General features: G+C 36.3%; 1 protein-coding gene across 1 annotated transcript in view; it reads right to left on the reverse strand.

The window, feature by feature from the left end:
• Positions 1 to 271: 271 nt before the first annotated feature.
• The window catches only part of ZBTB11 (zinc finger and BTB domain containing 11), a 32,196-nt gene continuing 8,214 nt past the window's right edge, over positions 272 to 24,253 (reverse strand). The window contains exons 2-11 of the mRNA XM_012779670.3: positions 22,215 to 22,450; positions 21,295 to 21,526; positions 10,611 to 11,443; positions 10,202 to 10,378; positions 8,804 to 9,049; positions 6,728 to 6,872; positions 5,934 to 6,051; positions 3,195 to 3,353; positions 2,911 to 3,086; positions 272 to 2,471 (exon numbers count right to left, since the gene is read on the reverse strand). Of these exons, the coding sequence (XP_012635124.1) occupies positions 1,954 to 2,471; positions 2,911 to 3,086; positions 3,195 to 3,353; positions 5,934 to 6,051; positions 6,728 to 6,872; positions 8,804 to 9,049; positions 10,202 to 10,378; positions 10,611 to 11,443; positions 21,295 to 21,526; positions 22,215 to 22,450 (2,840 nt within the window). The 3' untranslated portion in view covers positions 272 to 1,953. The remainder of the gene's footprint in view (positions 2,472 to 2,910; positions 3,087 to 3,194; positions 3,354 to 5,933; positions 6,052 to 6,727; positions 6,873 to 8,803; positions 9,050 to 10,201; positions 10,379 to 10,610; positions 11,444 to 21,294; positions 21,527 to 22,214; positions 22,451 to 24,253) is intronic.

Consider the following 24,253-nt stretch of genomic DNA (forward strand, 5'->3'; position numbering starts at 1 on the left):
TTCCAAATTTTTGGAAACTTAACAGTTTTTTTTATATGGAATTTACATAATTCTACAACTTTAAATTATCCAAAGTTGACAGTTAATTGCACTGTATTTAATTTTGTGATAAGGTTATATTTAAGAAGTGATAATATTATGAAGTGTTCCTCCAATAGTTATTTTTAGGGTTCAATTCCTTTTCCCTTTAAAAATGGATTAACTTAATAACATACTTAATAATAGCAACTGATTTATGAATTAAAATTATTGGCAAGCTCAACTCCAAAGCTTATGCTTTTAAACAAGATTCAACATCTTTTATTTACATATTTGTGACACACATTAATGGTCTTATACAATAATTAAATCTGATAACAATGGTAAGGATGGAACATAAAAGACAATTCCAAATTTTAGTCAGGTTGAAATACTTTTTCACTAACAGAAAGATATAAACGAGCAGCCATTTTAAAGTTATGGGCTGTATGTCAATTCACTTCTTAAAATTGAAAGTCAGCCACACAGCTATTAAGACAATGGGAAATTTGCAAATGCAAATATTATATATACAAGTATAATGCATGCACAACTATCACATTTATTCTTTATCTTTAAAGCCATTTTTAAAGTAAACTGGTATAAGCATTTTAATTAATATATGTACATCAAGGCACCTTCTTTTCTTGTGCTTTAGGAATGATTTACATGTGATCTGCTTATATCTTAATTTTATATCTTATAACAGCTTTTAATACCTAAAAGCTTAATTTTAACGATTATAGCTTGAGTAGTAGTTTCCTAGAGAGAAATGTGGCATCTCCCCATGGTTATTTTGAAAACCAGAAAATTGGATTGCTTAAAGAGGTGGGAATTTAAAAATCAAACACATGAATTAATAAAATTTAGTTTTCAGTTTAACTTTTAAAAGTAAATTATCTTCAACAATTTGGTGGGACCATAATCAATTTCTTCAAGTATTATAATGAGGGCTATACTGAAGAATTTCAATATTCTGAAATTACTTGACAATTATATGGTATCCACAGGACCGCTGTAATGTTTATATTGCTATCCTATTTTTCAACTGCAGTTTTTCAACAAAATTAAACAATTAAACATGATACAAAACTGAAACCATAGCAAACCTAACTTGTTCATTAACTCGTTCATTCTTCAGCAAAAGAATGAGATTTTTTTTATTGTCCTATGTTATCAAGGAGAAATTTCCCATCAACAGTGTTTAATAAGGGTGTTCTTTTCTCATGGTCAATTTACTTGCCTTGAAGAGAGTATAGTAAGGCTTTAGTAGGCATTTCATGCATTTTAATGGCATTTTAAAAAATTAAGCTATTCATTTATGGGCTTCCCATATAGATAAATACATTGTGCAAACTTGATTACAACATGTAACTCATTAAGTGCTTTAAAATAGAATAAAGAATCCCTGACTTAAAAGGGGTTAAAATAAATAGTAAGTCAAGAATCACAGATCTAAAGCATTTAAAAAGCGTAATATACCTATGCATTCTACTGAAATGCTTTATATTAGAATTTTTTTAATCCATAAACAGGGCAAATGAAATCACAGAATCTCTATATTTTGAGAAAAAAACAGAAAAAAAGCCAACTGGTGCAGCCTTTTAAACTCAAAATATATAATAAGATGTAAAAATGCAAATGAGAACTGTACAGTCTTAAATTTAGTACAGTCATTATAAACATTAATTCATAAAAGGTATATCATGATAACCCACTGCCATCAAATGTATTTGTTTTCAATTTCTTTACAGTTAATGGACTTTTCTACAGAACCCATTGGCCAGACAAAAGGTTTGGAAAATGTTATATCACCAAATAGTCCAGAGCCTTGACTTGTAAACGCTCAGTGGACAGTCATATGGTATCGTAAACAAATAATCTGTGAGCTCAGTATACATGAGATGTCACTTCTTTTTATCTTCATTACTACATTCATTCTGCTTCTGAAATATGTGCCACCTCTACTTCGACAGTTTGAATAGCTTCTGCAACTTCAGATAGCTTCTGTCCTTGCTGTTGTGCCAATACATAATTAACTACTTGCATAATACTTTGGTCAGAAAGCGTAGATACTGATGGGCACTCTTCGGTAGCTGCAACAGCCTCGAGAGCTTCAATAGTTTCTCCTGTCACTACCACAGTCTCAAGTTCTTGAGGACAACTGCTTCCTTGATCCTGCATGTCTGCTGTTAAGATGCTAACTGCATGCTCCACTTGAGTTCCTTGGTTATGAAACTGAAGGGTATCTTTTTCCAGCATAATTTTGCAAGGCACATAGTCTCTGTGAAATTTAGTCATATGTTTACGGAGTGTTCGCGCATCTATGTAGGCTTCGCTACATACAGGACAGACGTAGGGCCGTTCACCGGTATGTGTTCTGACATGGCGTTTTAGAGATCGGGCATCAGCCCAAGCTACTCCACATGTTAAGCACTCAAATGGCTTAACTCCTATTAAAAAAAAAAGTACATGTGTGGTGAGGTGCAAATACCAAAATATATTTAAATCGTCAATTTTTAAAAATTAAAAAAAATACAGCAGCCTGTAAATCTTTCTATCTTGACTATGATAATCTTTTACTTAGTACCTAATGGTTTTCCTTAGAATAAATAAGATTCTGAATTATAATCTAACGACATTCTCATGGACAGAAGTTACTGAGAAACAAATTTTAGTTTCCATGCATAATTTCAATTATTTCTTCACAGCAATCCTATAATCCTAGGGTAATGCAACAGAGGCTTCAAACAATGTAGTTCAGTATAACGACGTTGATATAGAAATATGAAATCAATTTCCTCTCATGTAAGAGGGCTGGTAAAGGGAGAATCACTACTGGTTTGGCTTTTATTCTATTTAGATACATATAATAATACTAAGTACACTTACCTTCATGGTTGTTCATATGTCTTCTATACTCTCTTAGCTGAGTGAACTTTCTTCCACATTGTTCACATACCCGTTCCAGGTTTTGCTTTGCTCTCCCTTTTTTCCCATGGGTAGCTTTCTTTACATGCCTTCTGAACAAAGCTTTTTCATAAAATTCTTTACCACATATATTACACCTAAAATAGGGGAAAGGGTCAAATTATTTTTTCCAAATCACCAGCAGCCATAGAATCAATCAAAATACATATACATCTCAAGTTCAGATTCTTCTCAAATTTACCCACCTATAAGGCTCAGTGACAGAATGAGACTTCACATGGGAATACCAATCTTTCTTCCAACTATAGCACTTATCACAAAATTGGCACCGGAATGGCTTCACACCAAGATGTTTGTTCATGTGTTGGCGAAGATCTCTAGCTTCAAAGAAACTTTTTTCACATCTGCAATAAAGTTCAATTACCCAGTTGGATCATCTTATTTCTTCAATACAGGTTTCCTAGAATTCAGTATGTTTTTAAGCTCCTAGAACTCCAGAAGATGATCCCAATTTAAAACAAAAGAATTCCCTAATATTCCAATCTTGCATCAAGGCTATAGAGTTTTAAATTCTTTTATCTTTAGAGCACTAGAAACAGTTTTAAAGAGAGCTATGCATAGGCAGGGTATGGAGGCTCATTTGAGGCCAGGAGTTCAAGACCAGCTTGGGAAACATGGTGACACCCCATCTCTACAAATTTTTTTTTAAAACAGTTAGCTGGGTGTGGTGGTGTGTGCCCGTAGTTCCAGCTACTCAGGAGGCTGAGGCAGGAGGATCGCTTAAGCCCAGGAGTTTGAGGTTGCAGTGAGCTATTAATCATGCCACTGTACTCCACCCAGGGCAACAGAGCATGTACAGTGGCATGTTTGTCTGTCTCAAATAAACTAAAAACCATGCATAGTTCCCAAGGGTTATTATAGAGGAAATCTGTGCATCTTCCCCTCCCCGATCTGATCCCCTTTTTACAACCCCATTCACCCCTCTCATTCTCTATGTATGGAGGGTAGGCTTTACTCTTGACCCTAGATATGAAGCAACAACTCGGGCCTAAGTCAATCAGAACACAGCATTCCTTTGGCCATAGTGACTGACCAAGGAATGACCAAATGACTTCACTGGATGTAATCAGAGTGAACCTCAAGGCTTTTATAGGAACTACCAGAAAAGAAGCTTGACAATTTGGAATTTGAGAGGATATAAAGTTTAAACCACTGCCATTGTCTTGTCCCTAAGAGCCTGAGAGAAATCATAATGAGTCTAAACACAGTTTACATTAATCTACTCAAACTCTCTGACTTCGAGACCTGAAAAAGCCCCAGGCTCTCACTTCTGGCTGACCTGAATCTGCACAAACAGGAAGTAAGGGCTAAGTCAGAGCTGTAAACTGCCTGTCTGGATGTTAGAGGAATTCTGGCATTAGTGATATTTGCACAATTCTATGAATTTACTAAAAGCCCCCGAATTATATATTTTAATAATGATTCATTTTATGTTATATGAATTTTACCTCACTTATAAAGATTTTAAGAGGCTTTGGAAAGTGAAAAGGGGGGAGAAAGAAACTGTGGCTGGCAGTAGGACTCTTCTTTTTGTTTTTTCTTGAGACAGAGTCTCAACTCTGCTGCCTGGGCTAGAGTGCCATGGCATCAGCCTAGCTCACAGCAACCTCAAACTCCTGGGCTCAAGTGATCCTTCTGTCTCAGCCTCCCAAGTAGCTGGGATTATAGGCAAGCACCACCACACCCGGCTAATTTTTTCTATTCTAGTAGAGATGGGGTTTCGCTCTTGCTCAGACTGGTCTCTAACTCCTGAGCTCAAGCAATCCTCCCATCTCAGCCTCCCAGAGGGCTGGGATTACAGGCGTGAGCCATTGTGCCCAGCCAGGACTCTTCTTTCCTGCAGTCCCCACTCCCTGGTAAATACCATTTGGAAAACCTCTTTATTTTTTATTTATTTATTTTGAGACAGAGTCTCACTTTGTTGCCCAGGTTAGAGTGAGTGCCATGGAGTCAGCCTAGCTCACAGCAACCTCAATCTCCTGGGCTCAAGCGATCCTACTGCCTCAGCCTCCTGAGCAGCTGGGACTACAGGCATGCGCCACCATGCCCAGCTAATTTTTTGTATATATATTAGTTGGCCAATTAATTTCTTTCTATTTATAGTAGAGACGGGGTCTCGCTTTTGCTCAGGCTGGTTTTGAACTCCTGACCTTGAGCGATCCGCCCGCCTGGGCCTCCCAGAGTGCTAGGATTACAGGCGTGAACCACCGCACCGCCAATTTCTTTCTATAGAGACGGGGTCTCACTCTTGCTCAGGCTGGTTTCCAACTCCTGGCCTCGAGCAATCCTCCCGCCTGGGCCTCCCAGAGTGCGAGGATTACAGGTGTGAGCCACCGTGCCCAGCCTGGAAAACCTTTTTAAATCACTTTAAATGAGTGATTTGAGTATGGTATATGATTTATATCTCAAAACTGTTAAAAATAGGAACAGATAGGAAAAAAAAACCTGATTAAAATTAAGATTAAATTGAAATTACTATTTAATGTTAAGTTCAAATATTTTCTTTCTTTTCAAAACTTTCAAATAAATTGAGTAAGAACGTAATGAAATTAGTTGAATCTTTTTTTTTTTTTTTTTTTTGAGACAGAGTCTCACTTTGGTGCCCAGGCTAGAGTGAGTGCCATGGCGTCAGCCTAGCTCACAGCAACCTCAGACTCCTGGGCTCAAGCAATCCTCCTGCCTCAACCTCCCGAGTAGCTGGGACTACAGGCATGCGCCACCATGCCCAGCTAATTTTTTCTATATATATTAGTTGACCAATTAATTTCTTCCTATTTATAGTAGAGACGGGGTCTCGCTCTTGCTCAGGTTGGTTTCGAACTCCTGAGCTCAAACGATCCGCCCACCTCGGCCTCCCAGAGAGCTAGGATTACAGGCGTGAGCCACCGCGCCCGGCCTGAATCTTTAACATATTAATAACTTACTGGGTGCAATGATAGCCTCGAACCTCAGGCTTTGGCTGATGTTTCTTAAAGTGCTTGCTGAGTCCAGAGCCCCTATGAAAAGACTTTCCACAAACTGAGCAATGGTACTTGGACTCTCCTGTAAAAACATAAAAACCATATTATAAATGTAACAATCAGTCTTCTTTTAACAGAATTCTTTAATGTCATATTTCAGAAGTTATTTTATCAAGGAGATATGGAAACTATAACATTTAGCAGGTATCTTCTAAGAATAACAATAAACCATTTCAAAATCCGTATTTTCCTCTCAACAACTATGCTACTAGCAAAGGCTGCTACCTAAAGAATGTGATATGCTTATACAACCTATGGATTGTAATAGCAATAGAAATGAATACAAGTTCTACAGCAGGCACATACCCTTCACTGGCCAATACCACATTCCTGCTTTAAAGCATCTGAAAATAAGTATGTGTGGATAAAAAAATAATAAAAGCATAAACCATCTACCATGCTGACATTTACATTTGCCTACCACTCAACTTTTTAAAAGCATGATCATTTCTTTATGCCTCGATCTAAATTATGCATGATTTGTCATTAAGTACACATTTTTGGAGAAAACAATGAATCTTTTTACAAAAATAACACAGCTGTAACTAGATTTAAGAAAACCTTGCAACTTTAAATACTGTCTCATTAATAAAAAAGTGAACACACATATCAGCATATCAATTTCTGATATTTACAGCATAATCAATATAAGTAATAGCATATAAAATCTAACTATGTCAATATAAACTTCTCATTACCTGTGTGAATACTCATATGTTCTTGAAGACTCCGTTTAGTAACAAATGACTTAACACATAGTTCACACTGGAACTGCTTTTGTGATTGATGGAGACTCTGATGTAATTTTAGACCATGCTTGTAGATAAAAGTCTTTCCACAGACCTAAGACAGAAAATGGGTGTTTAATTTAGTAAAACAAAAAAGGATCATGTAGATGCTGTTTCTGAAGAATGAATACAGAGAAACTAGTTTAAGTAAATATTTATTTAACTAAAATTATAAACAAAATGATAATGTGAAAGTTTAACCACAAATGTCAAGGATATTAACAAGCAAAGCCCTCTTTTAATTCAGTACTTAAAAAATATTGTTGCTATCTTTCTTAAATTCATGTCATCACTGGAAAGGCTCAAAATAGCACAAATAAGTAAAGAAACTTGTGCTACCCCTGAGACTGACAAACAGTACACCTTATATTTAAAGAAGCTTAATGTAGCATAACATACTATTTCCTGCTACACTAACAGTCCTTTTCAAACTGTGATGAAGAACCAATTTTTTTTTCCTTTCCCTAATCCACTGGGGAGAAATTTTTGTTGCACATGATAAATATGTTGTGACAAAGCCAGGCAAGGTGGCTCATGTCTGTAATCCTAGCACTTTGGGAGGCCAAGGTGGGAGGATCATGGAGGCCAGGAGTTCAAGACCAGCCTGGGCAATAGCAAGACCTGTGTCTACAAAAATAAAAAGTAGCTGAGTGTGCCTCTAGTCCCAGCTACTCCAGAGGCTGAGGCAAGAGTATCACTTGAGCCCAGGAGTTTGAGGTTGCAGTGAGCTATGATTATGCCACTATATTGTAGCCTGGGTGATGGAGAGAGCCTGTTTCACAAAAAAAAAAAAAAAAAAAAAAAGGGATATTAAATTGCTATTCTATATGCTTACTCTCTATTTCTGTACTTATCTTCTATGGACCACACATTTTCAGTAGTGCTGCACTTGGTATTTAAATTTATGAATGATGCTTAGGACTTGGTTGCAAACTAACTGGGGTGGGAGGAGGGTAGTAAGTGACAGCATACATAAAATATATCTGACCAAGAGCTGATAACTATCGAAGCTGGGTGAGGGTACATGAGGGTTCATCTCCTTCTCTTATAATATAGTCTATTATTATATAATAAAAAGCTGCAGAAAAAAGAGAAATATTGAAAATCTCATTGGTTTCAAAACTGTTTAGTGAGTCATGCTTATATGTAAGGCAGGCTACAGGTGCCCCTAGAAATTTTTCACTATTCTAAATAGCCCAAACCTGGCTAATCACAGGATTCTTTATCCATATTTTGCCACTTAGCTACCCTCAATCTTCAGCTCTAGGGAAGAACACATAGCTTAGACAAGACTTTTACTGTCCAAGGAGATTTAAACCACGAGTTCCTTTTCCAGTCCAAGTTGGTCCTACTGAAGGTTAAAGAAAGATTAGGATGATAAATTGGTTATTCTTACCCTGTACATTCTCTAGACCCTAATAAGTTTCACAAACAACTTAATAAAGATTCCTTTCAGGTTTTTTTTTTTGAGACAGTGTCTCACTCTGTTGCCTGAGCTACCGTGCCATGGTGTCAGCCTAGCTCACAGCAACCTCAAACTCCTGGGCTCAAGCAATACTGTCTCAGCCTCCTGAGTAGCTGGGACAACAGGCATACAGTACCATGCCTGGCTAATTTTTTCTATATATTTTTTTAGCTGTCCAGATAATTTCTTTCTATTTTTAGTAGAGACGGGGGTCTCGCTCTTGGTCAGGCTGGTCTTGAACTCCTGACTTCAAGCGATCCTCCCTCCTCTGCTTCTCAGAGTGCTAGGATTACAGGCATGAGCCACCAAACACACCCAGCCACGATTACTTTCAAATTACAACTTCAGAGAGCAAACTAAACACAAAAGCAAATCACCCTTTATCTAGGCAACAAACCAAAGAAGTCAAATTTTTCCGATATCTTACAAGATGAGGGTGACTGTAGAATACATATCCACCAGTCTCATTCCATAATTAAGTTCTAATCTTTAAGTAACACAAATAAATGTTATGGCTTTACCTGGCATGCATGTGGCTTTACACCTGTGTGCTTTAACATATGTATTCGAAGAGAATACAATTTAGGTAATGTCCTTCCGCATATGGAGCATATAAATTCTCGTTTGGTTCTGCCCTTCTCAGATGATGTTCCTGATGCCTCATTAGATGTGGAATTGGATGAGGATGAACTGGGTGCATCTTTTCTGGCATGCCGGATAAGATGTGCTCGTAAGGAAGCACTGTACTGAAACTGTTTTTTACACAACTAAAAGAAAAAGTAAACAAAATTCTGTCTAAATGTATTTCCATTGCAAAATGTTAAGTGAAATTTGACTCATTTCAATTTTCCATTTCTGTTAGAATTATACAAATCAATAAACACATACTATGTAAAAGACAATATGCTAGGTACCAGATTATAGAAATGGAAGGGGTAAGACTAAGGACCTACTCTAGAGAAGCTTAAAATCTAACGAACGGGATCTACATGTAAAAAGATGAAATATTTAAGAAGATGGATAATCAGAGCAATGAGGAAAGGCATCATTAACAAGTTTGGAGCTTGAATTGTATCTTAAAAGAAGAGGACACAAAGAATAATACTATCATTAGTATCATTAATGTAAGTAATAAAAGTTGTTAGGTGGAGCAGAAATAGGGTTTGGAAAAAGTAGAAAGGTAAGACATTAATGGTCCTTGGATTTTATCCTGTGGTTGGCTGGTGATTCATGAAAGCTTTTGTTCTTTTTAAAATCAAAGGAATATATGCTCACCATCTACAAAACCTATTTTTTGAAATAATAGGTAACACTGGTCTCCTGGCTCACCATCTCTACCATCTTTTGCTTTTGAAGTTAACATTTTTTTTTTACTCTCTCAATGCCTCTCTTTGTAACTCTAAGTAGCATGCACAATGAAGTTGATTCTCTCCTTCACATCTCTACTCCCTGCACATACATAAACAATTCCAATTATCCTATCAAAATAGTTACTTTTTTTGATCAGATCAATTTCACTGAAACCATTGTTAGGTTTTAGTGCATACAATACTAGGATGCAAATGTTGGTATAGCTGAGCCATATATGATACATTATGATTCTTTTTCCTTTCTTGCTTTTTGTTTTTATTAACTTATTTCTCTTTGTATTTACTTACTAATTCATCATCAAACCCTTCTACCAGCTATCTTCTGAGAGGAGATTCAAAACATATCACCTTATCTGAAATCTTCATCAAAGCATGATGTCCTGTTGCCACCTGGACTGGTTGTCCCCTAAGCTTGGTACATAGAGCTTCATTCCTGATCTCCCTTTACTATTGTCTTGAATGCAAATGACATGGCAACAATCAAGCAGTAAGTTGCATTCTATTTATATGATGTTACAGCCATCTTCAACTAGCTTTCCAGATACTTACCGGACACTTATAATCTCTAGCTCTTTCATGTTTCAGTGTGTGCATTATAAGGGCATATCGTCTCTGAAAAACCATTCCACATTCCCCACATTTATGGGATGCTTCTTCAGTATTCTCTTTAGTATCCCTTTTTGGCTGTTTCCTCTTTTTTCCCCTTTGAACTAACTTCTGGGCCACCTAATTAAGGGATAAAAAACGCAATCTAAATATATTCATTTTGATTTTTAAAGTTGAGTCATGCATAATAAAATATTTCTAATTCACATCTTATTAATATTGGTATTTAAAACATTAAGTTGCTGTATCCATCTCCTGTCCCAAATAATGTTCACCATAGCAACAAGTTCATTAATAGAATGCTTTCAATCTAAAGCTAAAACTGCAAAGGTCAACCCTTTTTGCATCATACCTGCTGAACTGCAGACTTGGGAATGGCTTTCCGTTTTTGCAGCTTTTTCTCCATTCCTTTGTGAAGTCTGATATATCCTCCTTCATTAACAGAACGCTGTCGAAGCTTGCTTCTGTAAGAATCATCATCAGGAGCAACATCTGTCTTTGCTGTTGGTGCAACTAGATTTTCCTGATCTTTTAAAGGCTGGCCAAGGTTTTGCCTATGTTTTGGAATTTCTTCAGTACAGGTATCTTCAGCTGATATATCATTTCCCATTTCACTGTTCTCTGGAGAGCTACTGATTACATTCTCTTTTGAAAGTTTAGGATGAATATCAGAAACAGTGCTGTTTGAAGTTTCTAGTTCTGTCTGGTTGTTTTTTGCTATTACATCAACAGACTCCATTTCAGGATGGGAATTAGTTACACATCCTACAGATGACAGAGCAGCTTCAGCCTCTGAAGAAACCTGGGGCTCAGGCTGTCGTTCTACCTCTCCATTCTGCTCAGTTGCTGGCAAATCTCCATTTACCAGGAGTACAAATTCACAACCCCCAAGTTGAGGAGCTAAAGTTGTTGTGGTTCCCTCATTGCTAGCCACAGGAAATGCTGTATCTCCATTATGTACTGGTAAGTCCTGGGTAGATGCGACTGTTTGAACTTCGCCCTTCTTATATACCGTTAGCTGCTTTTCTTCCATGAGTTTATGTACACTTTCACAAATCTCTAAGACTTCTGACATGAAAAGATGACGAGCTAAGATGGCTACATCAGCCATGCTACAGAAGTCAAAACTTAGCACAGAAGTATAGGCAAATTCTAATAAAGGAAGGAAGCTTGCCTTACAAAAACCTATGTGAAACAAGAAAATAGGGACAAAAAAGTCAATGACCACTGAAGTATCTTATAAGAATACAGAATTATGACAATATAAAACATAATACAAAGGCAAACATGACCATTTATTCTGTAGTTAATCACCCCTGGATTGGCTTTCTGTTCTGGTTGCTTATTAAACCTTGACTAACTCACTTTTATGAGCCAAGTCTCTCAATACCTAATATAGAAAATAATATCAGACTTACTACCTCAAGAGTTGTTGTAAGGCAGCCATTTTCAAACTGTTTTCCTTAGAACCCGGGGGGTTCCTCAAACTCCCCTCAAGAAACAGCTGCTGGAGAATGGAGGGTAAAAAAAAAAAAAAAAAAGAGGGAGGCAGGTGAGTAGGAGGGGTTCAACCAACCTGTCCCCTATAACCTCACTTCAGTAAATATAGCTGTATTTTTTAATAGTAGTCCATATAAAAATTAGATTGAACGAAGTGTTCTATGACTAAAAGTAAAAATATCAAGATCTAAAACAAAGGTTGGCAAAACTTTTCTTTAAAGAGAGAATAAATGATGCAGGCCATAGGTGTCTTGCAACTACTCAGCTCTGCCATTGTAGCTGGAAAGCAGATGTACACCAACGCCTGTGGCTGTGTTCCAAGACAACTTTCTTTATAAAAAGGGAAGGAAGGGAGGATTAGCCTATTGTGCTATAGTTGCTTATTACAAATTTAAGGAATAAAATAATTACTATATACATGAGTTATTATTACATTCTTGTTTTATGTGGGAAAATAAGGTCAGTTTCTTTTCTAAGTTCTCAGTGCTTTACTTTCAAAAGCTACTTAATACTCCCATGATAAAAAAAAAAAATCAAAAAAGAGATTATATAGTGATAATTATAACTGTCTCCATAACCAGTATGATTAAGAATTTGTACAGGCCGGGCGGTGGCTCAGGCCTGTAATCCTAGCACTGTGGGAGGCTGAGGCGGGCAGATCCTTTAAGCTGTGGAGTTCAAGACCAGCCTGAGCAAGAGCGAGACCTTGTCTCTACTAAAAAAAATAGAAAGAAATTCTCTGGACAACTAAAAATGTATAGAAAAAATTAGGTGGGCACGGTGGCACATGTCTGTAGTCCCAGCTACTGGGGAGGCTGAGGCAGGAGGATTGTCTTGAGCCCAGGAGTTTTACTTGCTGTGAGCTAGGCTGACGTCACGGCACTCTAGCCTGGGCAACAGAAAGAGACTTTCTAGACTTTATAAAATCAAGCAAATATTCTTATCCCCCTCCCCCCTTCTTACACTAGGTGCCATATCGCCCACAGTGTTCTTCTGTACCTTGCTTTTCTCATATAATAATTTATCTTACAGTTTTTTTTTTTAAATACATGATTGAGAGCCAAAGCAATCTTTTGAAAACTCATATTTACTATGTTTTTCAGTTTTTTTTTTTTTTTTTTTGAGACAGAGTCTCACTTTGTTGCCCAGGCTAGAGTGAGTGCTGTGGCGTCAGCCTAGCTCACAGCAACCTCGAACTCCTGGGCTCAATGATCCTCCTACCTCAGCCTCCCAAGTAGCTGGGATTACAGGCACGTGCCACCATGCACAGCTAATTTTTTCTATGTATTTTTAGTTGTTCAGCTAATTTCTTTCTATTTTTTTAGTAGAGATGGGGTCTCGCTCTTACTCAGGCCATTCTCGAACTCCTAAGCTCAAAGGATCCGCCTGCCTCAGCCTCCCACAGTGCTAGGATTACAGGCGTGAACCACCTCACCTGGCCCATACAGAGAAGCCTTAAACTGTGAGATGTTAGAAGTCAGGCTGAAAACTGAGAGGACTATACATCAACATTATCATCATGGCGGATTCAGCCATTCCTAGGAAAGCTGCTAATTAAATATGCTAAAACCACATTAATCCTGCTGCAAATTATGAGACTAAATTAAGCTTGAGGTAAGTAAGAATCTTTCTTAAAAAAAATCACGCACCAACAAAATAATGTATTTTGGTCTTTTGCCCAATACCTTTTTAATTTCTAAGTTCAAAGTCATAAGAAAAATTTCCCATGAAAAAATTAACACGGTTCTATCTAACACTTTAAATAGCTAAAACCATTTTTTTCCAAGGATATGATTCATGTTTACTGGAAAATATCATAAGACAAAAAGAAAATAAGAAACTAAGAAAAAGTCACTTATAATCCTGTTGAGAATGGGCAGATAATTTCAGTATTTTGCTTTTACCTCTAACCTTTTGACATATTCATACTTCACAGAACAATTTAATCAAATGAAACAGACAATTTTACAAGATGAAAAAGTTCTAGAGACCTATTACATGACAAAGTGAATGTAGTTACTACTACGGAACTGCATACTAAAGAAATTGTTAAGGAACTCTCATACAGTGTTAGTAGGAACGTAAATTAGTATACTCATTATGGAAAATAGTATGGAGCGTTCTCAAAAAACTAAAAATAGAACTACCATGTGACCCAGAAATCCCACTATTGGGTATTTATCCAAAGGAAAGGAAATCAGCATATTAAAGAGATATCTGAAGCTCCATGTTTACTGCAGCATTATTCACAGTAGTTAAGACATAAATCAACCTAAATGTCCACCAACGGATGAATGGATAAAGAAAATGTGGTATATATCCCATACATACACAATGGAATACTATTCATTCATAACAAAAAATGAAATCTTGCCATTTGTGGCAATATGAATGAAGCTTGGACGACACTACATTAAATGAAATCAGTCAAGCACAGAAAGATCAATATTATACCACATGTTCTCACTCATATGTGGGTGCTAAAAAAATTGAGCTCACAGAAGTAGGGAGTAGACTTATGGTTATCAAAGGCTGAAGAGGGTGAGTGGGGGGAGGATTGGGAGAGATTGGTTAATAGATACAAAATACAGGCAGATAGGAATGAGTTATAGTATTCTACAGCACTATAGGGTAAATGTGGCTAACAGTAATCTATTGTGTTATGTTCAAAATGCTAGAGGAGAGGATTCTGAATGTTCCAAACACAAAGAAATGACAAATGTTTGAGGTGAGAGATATCCTAATTACCTTCATTTGATCATTACATATTGCAGACATGTATCAAAATACCATTCTGTACCCCATAAATATGTACGATTATTACGTGTCAACTAAAAATAAAAGGAGAAAAATAGTTAAGAGGATAAACTTTATATGTTTTTAAACCACAATTTAAGAATTTTCAAAATCCTCCCCTCAACCTGAAATGGACAATTATCATAAATGGAAAAATTATGACAGGGACTTTACTTGCAGGAGTAAGGCAGACTTAGATACCCTGATTGACCCACTTACATAATTTTTTTTTTTTGCAACACAGTCTCCTTCTGTCACCCCACCTAGAATGTACTGGCATCATCATAGCTCACTGCACCCTCAAACTCCTGGGCTCAGGTGATCCTCCTGCTTCAGTCTACTGAGTAGCTAGGACTACAGGCAGGTGCCACCACGCCTGGCTAATTTTTTTTCTACCTTTTTTTTTTTTTTTTGTAGAGATGGGGTATCGCTCTTGATTCAGGCTGGTCTGGAACTCCTAAGCTCAGAGATTCTCCTGCCTTGGCCTCCCAGAATGCTATGATATAGGCATGAGCTGCTGCACCTGGCCAATAAATATATTTTAAAACATTTAAAATATACTCAGTGCCACGGCATTAGAAGAGGCAGAATGGAGAAATCTTCCGTTAATATCCATGACCATAAGCAAGGCTCCATTTGGTGTTTTGTTGTTGTTGTCGAATATACAGCATTATAACACTGAAACAAACCTTGAGCTAGTGTTTAAAGTCATTCTAGATTAAGTAATGCCCTAACATCTAAAGAATCAAATGTTTTACCTGTTGAAAATATCTTTAACCCAGGACTCAAAGATTTTCCACAAAGTTCTAAAGAAGATGAATTTATTATACAAAGATTAAAAAAAGAAGAAGAAACAAGGCACCATAAATAAGAGCTAGAAGAAACAAATAGCCCAAATCAAGTAAAAAAAGATTTTAAGTATTGTTATCATAAGGTATAGAAAATAAAGGAGTGGCACAGTAAGCCAAGATCATAAAAAGTAGCTCCCCAAACAGAGATATAAAAAAAGAACTAATCCCAACCTCTAAAAATGGAAAACAAATTGGAATAAAAATGTCAGTAGATGAATTTCATAGCAAATTACACATAGCTAGAGTAAACCAGAATTTTCTAGAATTACAAAGAAACAAAAACATATAAAAATTAAAAAACAGAAGATAAAGCAAGAATGACCATCTAATTTGAGTTTCACAAGGTACAAGAGGCTGGTCTCGGTGTCTCACACCTGTAATCCTAACACTCTGGGAGGCCAAGGCAGCAGACCAGCCTGAGTAAGAGTGAGATTCCATCTCTACTAAAAATAGAAAAAATTAGCCAGACATGGTGGCATTTGCTTGTTGTTCTAGCTACTCAGGAGACTGAGGCAGGAGGATCATCTGCGCTCAGGAATTTGAGGTTGCAGTGAGTTATGATGATGCCACTGCACTCTAGCTGGAGTGATACAGCAAGACTGTCTAAAAAACAAAAAAAAATTTAGAAGAGAGAATGAAATAGGTGATTTTTGGCTGAGAATTTTTCTCAGCTGATGAAAGACATCATTCCACATATTCAGGAAGTCCAACAATTTCCATGCAGGACAGTTAGAAGTCAAAGATTCTTGGCCGGGTGTGGTGGCTCACACCTGTAATCCTAGCACTATGGGAGGCTGAGACAGGCTGATTGCTTGAGCCCAGGAGTTTGAGGTTGCTGTGAGCTAGGCTGATGCCATGGCACTCAGCCTGGGCAGCAAAGCGAGACTATCTCAAAAAAAAAAAAAAAAAAAGGAAGTCAAAGATTCTCACACTAGATTAAAAACAAAATCCAAAATTACACTGTTTAAGGAGACATATAAAACATAAAGATACAAAGTGGTTGAATACAAAAGATGAAACAATATCCTGGACAAATAGTAACCAAAATATTGTTCATATAGCTATATTATAGTAGCCAAAAATAGACTTTAAAGTAGCAAGTATCACTAAAGAGGGTCATTACATCATGATAAGGGATGTTTTATCATAAAACCATAATTCTAAATGTATATGTATCTAATAACATAGTCTCAAGATACATCAAACAAAAACTGAAGAAACTCTGAGAAATTCATAAATGTATCACACTAGTTAATATTCAAAAGCACCTCCCTCAGTAACTCATAGATCAAACACAGAAAATAATCAGTAAATAGAAGAACAGTTAATAAGCTTCATCTAATACTGAAGAGTGCATCCCAGTAAAATCTGTAACCCTGAATTCTTAAATTACATTATACTCGCAGAAAAAATAATGTCCAAAGGAGGAAGATAATAATAAAGAGCAGAAATTAATGAAAGAAAACATTATTTATTCTTTGAAAAGATAGTTAAGAAAAATTAATCAATACTTAATCCACAAAAAGGATTATCAGATGTCTTTTAAAAGTAGTGCTGAGTATACACCACAGACTGCCTTCTATTGAGTATTTTACCACTATGTAAAAATTAATGTATAGAAAACTAATAACAAATGCAAATGAACTCTGAGCAACTGAGAAGTTATTTCTATCAGAGTAGAAAAGATAATCCCCAAACTTACAGTCTATTATCCCAGGATATTAATCAGTTTTACATCTGTTAGTAAATTCATTTAAATATTCCTTTGGCCAAAAGACATCATAAGTATTTTCTTTAACATTTTTTTTTTTTTGAGACAGAGTCTCACTTTGTTGTCCAGGCTAGAGTGAGTGCCGTGGCATCAGCCTAGCTCACAGCAACCTCAAACTCCTGGGCTCAAGCAATCCTACTGCCTCAGCCTCCCGAGTAGCTGGGACTACAGACATGTGCCACCATGCCCGGCTAATTTTTTTTTTCTATATATATATTAGTTGGCCAATTAATTTCTATCTATTTATAGTAGAGACAGGGTCTGACTCTTGCTCAGGCTGGTTTTGAACTCCTGACCTCGAGCAATCAGCCCGTCTCAGCCTTCCATAGTGCTAGGATTACAGGCGTGAGCCACTTACCACCTAGCTCCACCCAAAATTCTATTAGAAGCAGTTTTAACTTGGTACTGGTTTCCTCAACTAACAATTGAAAGAAAATCTTGGACTACATTTGCATAATAGGATTTTAACATTAAAAAGCGATCAGGAAAGTTTTTCTGTAAAAAGCCAGCGACCAAATATTTTATGCTTTGTGGGTCATATGGCTTGTGATGCAACTATTCAATTCTGCCTTTGTAAGCCCAAAAGCAGCCACACATGGCATGTAAATGAATGGGTGCAGCTGTGTTCCAATAAAACTTTATTTACAAAAACAGGTTCTGTAGTTTGCTAACTACTGCTTTAGCAGGAGTAAAAAAAATTCTGTAAACCTCTAGCAAGAAAAATTTAAAAAATAAGAATTTTTTCATTAAAATTATCAAGAATAAAAGAAATATATCTACAGTTACTGAAGACATTTAGAAGAGGACACTATAAAAAATTTTGTGTCAATGAACTTCAATATTTAGATGAAATGGACAAATTCCTACAAAAATATAACTTCCTATAAATTAAGATAAATTAAAATTTTTTAACAATTCCATAACCTTTAAACTTTTTAAAGTAGTAGTTAAAAATCTTACCCCAAAGTCTACTACAGGTCCAGGCAATTTTAGCCACAATTCTACAACAAGCTCAAGAAATAAATAATTCCAATCTTATAGTAACTATTTTAGTGTATATAACAATTGGCAGAAACACACATTTTACAAGACTGGAATGCATCAAAATCCGACAGAAACAACGTGAAAAAGGAAAACTACTCATGACTGCAGATGCAAACATTCTAAACAATATTAGCAAACTGAACGGTAATTTATACAATGGGATACATCATGACTAAACTGGATTCATTTCAAGAATGACAATGTGGCTTAACATTAAAAAAAATGTAATTTCCTACAATAACAGAAAGAGAAAAATAAAGATGATCTCGAGTGATACAGAAAAAGTATGTGAGAAGTCAACATGCATTTCAGAGGGAATTTCCTTAATGCTAAAACATTTACCAAATAACACACTTAATGGTTTGAATGGGAAAAAAAAAGCATTTTCTTCAGAACTAGGGATAAGTGAACCCTCTATCACCATTTCTACTCAATTGCCTTTTTTTTTTAAGGTCCTGGCCAGCATTGTAAAGCAAGAATAAAAGATCAAAATAAAAAGATTGGAAAGGGAGAAACAAAACTATTACTATTTGCAGATAATATATTTGTCTTTTGCAGAGAATCCTAAAGAATCTATAAATGTTTGAATAGAGAAGGGAATTAAGTAATACTACTTATATGCAATGAGTATATACTAAAAATATTAGAAATTACACAATTTTAAGGAAGAAAATCATAATAGTACCAAAACTATCAAAACGTAAAGTACCTTGGGATAAATCTAACAAAAGATGTGTAAGACCTTTACAGATAAATCTCTAAAAGTTTATTAATTCAATGTAATCCCTATCAAAATGCATTTATTTGGTTAGAAGTCAACAAGCCGATTTTAGTTTATATGGAAGAGCAATGGGCTATGAATAGCTAAGCCCCACCTGAATAATAAAAGTTGGGAGACTTTGCCTACTGTTATAATGCTAAAGGAATCAAGAACAAATGATAACAGTGTAGGAAGAGATAAACAGAAATGTTTTGTAACAGAATGAGCATGGTCCATGGGTGGGAAGACAATGAAGTCTTCACTAAATGGTTCTAAGACAAGTAATGATCCATACAAGAAAAATGAAACTGAACACCTATCTCACACCAACAAAAGTAAATTCCAAATAGATTAAAAGTTAAATGTAAAATAAAAACTATGAAGCTTTAAAGAGACAAACTATGAAAATATTTTTATGATTTGGGGCAGGGAAGATTTTTTTTAGCAGAAACAACAAAAAGGAAAACAGTGATGAATTCAACTACATTAACTGGAAAATTAAAAAACAGAAATACATTGTATCTTTTTTTTTTTTTTTTTTTTGAGACAGAGTCTCACTTTGTTGCCCAGGCTAGAGTGAGTGCCGTGGCATCAGCCTGGTTCACAGCAACCTCAATCTCTGGGGCTCAGAGATCCTACTGCCTCAGCCTCCCGAGTAGCTGGAACTACAGGCATGCGCCACCATGCCCGGCTAATTTTTTTTTTTTTTTATATATATATCAGTTGGCCAATTAATTTCTTTCTGTTTATAGTAGAGACGGGGTCTCGCTCTTGCTCAGGCTGGTTTTGAACTTCTGACCTTGAGCAATCCGCCCGCCTCGGCCTCCCAAGAGCTAGGATTACAGGCGTGAGCCACAGCGCCCGGCCTGTATCATTGTTTTTTATACTGCATATATTTTTTTTACAGAGATTTAATATTTAAATCAAACATTTCTAAAAATAATGGCTTTTTCCCCTGTGATTGCTTACAGCATATTTGCTGAATAATAAATAATAAACATGCAGAAGGAAAAATAAATAAAATATTTTGTTGGAATATTAGAATGCTGTGCTGCAGTAAATTCAGGTAGATATTTCTTTTCATTTGCTATAAGCTGTTAAGCTAGAAAAGAGCAACACTCATGGCTCTCTCTTTCTGCTTTAGGTGCATGAACTATAGGGGGAAAAATTCCAAAGCTAATGCATCAAATGACTACACCTATGATGAGTTTTATTATTCAGATGGCTCAGTATAAGACATATTTTGTCCTCTGTGTTACCAAACCCAGAAAAAAATACCACTGATCTAGAATCCAATGCAACTCTAAGCTACAAAAAGTTTTTGCTCACCACTGTATCCCCAGAGCTTAGGCTAGTTCCTTGCACACAGTGGATGTTTAATAAACATTCTTCATAGAGAGAAAGCTATGGCTTCATATAAACATAAAGCTAAGGAAAAATATATGTATTTGCTTTGCAGAAGAGGTGAGCTTAAAAAATATAAGGCAGAAAAGGTTCAGTGGTTAAATGATTAAGTATTTACATACTTGGGTAAAGTCACTTTTGTGTTTGGGAAAATGAGAACATCATTTCACAAAGTGATGTCAGTAATTCAAGGATACACCAAATTTCTATTATGAGAAAATGTACAAGTTACTTATTTTAATTCTTCCTAAACTTTCATTTGTTGACTCATAAGCTAATATGTAAATTCTAATGAAGCCAAAAGAAAAGTCAAACTATTCATTCACAGTAATAAAAAAAAAATCACCTGGAATTTTGATTTTTCTATATTGACAGTTTGATTATTGAACTTAATAAATTCTAATACTTAACAACCAATTTTTACTTATTTATATTTATTTTTAGAGATAGGATCTCATTATGTTCTTCAGGCTGGAGTATAGTGGCTATTCATCTATCATTGCGCACAAAAGTCTAGAATTCCTGACTTCAAGAAATTCTGTCTCAGCCTCCTGAGTAGCTGGGACTACAGGCATGTATACCTAGCCTAAACAGTCAATTTTTAAATATCATACTCATTCAGTGTAACCATACTGATGCAGTTGTGGATTTCTCTCAAACTGTTTCTAACAGTTTACATCCCAGAAATAATTCTTCTGCTATAACTGTCTCACCTAAGAGGCAGTGATAGAATATGACAGTCTTTTCCATAACTCTCCCATCGAAACCCTGCTAAAAAGAACCTTTTCAGTTGACCTTAGTTTGCTGCTATAAAGGGCTTCTCCTACTTTAGCATAAATTCTGACTTTGGAAGACACCCCTTCTAAAATGTAGTTATAACCAAAAAGCAAGAGTAATAGAAAATTCTTACCAGAAAGATCCACCACAGCCTCATGACTGGAAACAGCTCCTTTCTCAATAAAAAGATCTCGAAAATATTCGCTATTAGCTGACAAAACAGATTTATGAGCTTTGTACTCTTCTCCTTCAATTAACAAAGTAACATCACAGAACTGGTTGGAAAGTCTCTGTTCATTCAGCTGTTTTAAGACAGCTTGACAATGTTTTGGAGAAGAACGTCTTACCACTCCTTTGGTGTCAACCTACCAAAAGAAGTTTGAGATCAAGAGTTGTATTATATATCATCTGTATTTTTTACCCTTAACAGACTTTGAAACAAGACACACTACATATTCCCTTTTAACAGATATGAAGAAATAATCTGATATTCTTTGTTATGTATGTATTTAAATAAAAAGATATGTTGTCATCCTCACTATTTCTACTATGTTCACTCTACTTGACCTAATGAAAACCTGTATCTCACTTCTGGCTCTCTATTCTTACCAGTCAGAAATTTGATAATGGACAAAACTGAAGCAGGCAAAAAACAAAGACTTAGCCAGATTAACTTTATCTTGCTGCATGATCTAGAGACTGCTTCTAGAAATGTATTCTGTTTACCTATACTAATATATCATTACAAAAGAAGGGAGGAGGAATAATTAACAATAAACCAACAGGTAACTAAGTTCATTCTGAAGTAAAGAAATAAAAGGAAGATGTATCATAAAGGAAGAGGCAGTATAGCTTATATAACAACATACTACATTACCTATTTTGTCTGATTCAGTAAGATCTACTTCAGACATAGACCTGCTTTAATCTTCAATGTCATTACCAATAGTCAAGCAGTCTTAGTGGTTTGAGAAAAATAAAAGTCACCAAGACTGCAAATATTAGTACACTAGTAGTGACAAACGTTAAAGCTGAATAGAAAATACCACTTACAAATACAAGTTCATGTCTGGATACTGGCTTCTTTTTTGAAGGCTTGGAGGCAGTAGTTGGAGGTGAAGTAAAGTTGCTTAGGTCATCTTCTGATTCATTACTTTCTTCTCCAGATTCAAGGTCTAGTCCCAATTCTTCTAACATTTCTGAAGCATCTGATATTGGACGGGAGCGATCCAGTTTCTCCTGGCATTTGCTACACTGTTTAATATAATCTTTGACTTGTTTTAATATACCTACAATGAAAATAAAAATTATCAAGTTAAATATAATGCTGTTCTTAATTGAAAATTGAAGAATATAGCATCGTTTTTTTTGAGACAGAGTCTCACTTTGTTGCCCACGCTACAGTGAGTGCCGTGGAGTCAGCCTAGCTCACAGCAACCTCAAACTCCTGGGTTCAAGCAATCTTCCTGCCTCAGCCTCCCGAGTAGCTGGGACTATAGGCATGTGTCACCATGCCCAGCTAATTTTTTCTATATATTAGATGGCCAATTAATTTCTTTCTATTTATAGTAGAGACGGGTCTCGCTCTTGCTCAGAGTGGTTTCGAACTACTGACCTCGAGCAATCCACCCGCCTCGCCCTCCCAGAGTGCTGGGATTACAGATGTGAGCCACCGCGCCCGGCCAGAATATGGCATCTTAATGTAAATTAAAAAATTGAAAAATATAGCATTATTTAGTCTGTGTACACTAATGTATATTCAAGTATCTATGTGCAGACACACTTATGTCCTATAAAGCTATGGTCCCCAACCTTTGGGCGGTCCAATGTTTGGTACAGACTGGGCCATAGAGCTCCACCCCTAACCCCCTCCGACCTGTGGAAAAATTGTCTTCCATGAAACCGGTCTCTGGTGCCAAAAAGGTTCAGGACCACTGTTGTATGTGGAGTTCTTTAGAATGTAAGATATATTTTCAAAGATGTAAGCTTGTAAATGATGGTTCACTGCCACACTGAGGTACACTGTTTTGTTCTTTCTTCCTAGTTATCCATTCCTCCCCCATAAGATGATTATATAGCCCCACCCTTTTCCATATGAGATGCAAAGTATTCCTACAATGGAAACTATATAAAACTGCCAATATTCAACTGTTTTTGACCTACATAAATAACAATTTAAGATGGCGCAAGTAAATACCTCTCCACCCCACTGGCGGCAGGCTTGACCGTGCAATTTGCTTTGGCCAATGGAATATGAATGGATATGGTGGTGTGTATGGCAATGTCTGAACATAAATCATTTATTTTTTATTGTATTTTATTTTTTGGAGATAGAGTCTTGCTGTGTTGCCTGGGCTAGAGTGCTGTGGCATGAACATAGCTCACAGCAACCTCAAACTCCTGGGCTCAAGCAATCCTTCTGCTTCAGCCTCCAAGTAGCTGGGACTACAGGCATGCGTCACCATGCCTGGCTAATTTTTTTCTACATATTTTTAATAGTCCAGCTAATTTCTTCCTATTTTTAGTAGAGATGTGGTCTTGTTCTTGCTCAGGTTGGTCTCGAACTCCTGATCTCTAGTGATATTCTGCCTTGGCCTCCCAGAGTGCTAGGATTACAGGCATGAGCCACTGTGCCCAGCCTGAACGTAAGTCTTAAGGGTGTTTCAACCCATTCTCTGATCTTTATCTCCTCTCCCAAAGAACAGCATGTCCCAGATGGATGCTGTCCTTTAACCTGAATTTCGTGACTCTGTCATGAAGTGAAATAAAATGAAAAATGAAATAAATGAAATGAAATAAAACAAAATAAAATAAAAGCTGTCTGGTTGTTTACTGAGCAGCACAGACTGACAACAAAGGGAAATAATTACCTTAGTGGGTAGTTATCTAATAAAAGAGCTTGAAGAATAGTTTTTCAGGCTTGAGCAGGATTTTTCAACCCAACCAGTATTGACATTTTGGACCAGATTCTTTGTTGTAAGGGGCTGTCCATGCATTGTAGTATGTTTAGGAGCATCCCTGATCTCTATCCAGCTAGATGCCAATATCACAACCCTAACCTCCTCCACAGTTGACAACAAAAATTGTCTTCA

This window comes from Microcebus murinus, chromosome 1, assembly GCF_040939455.1.
Source record: "Microcebus murinus isolate Inina chromosome 1, M.murinus_Inina_mat1.0, whole genome shotgun sequence".
NCBI classification, from domain to species: Eukaryota; Metazoa; Chordata; class Mammalia; order Primates; family Cheirogaleidae; genus Microcebus; species Microcebus murinus.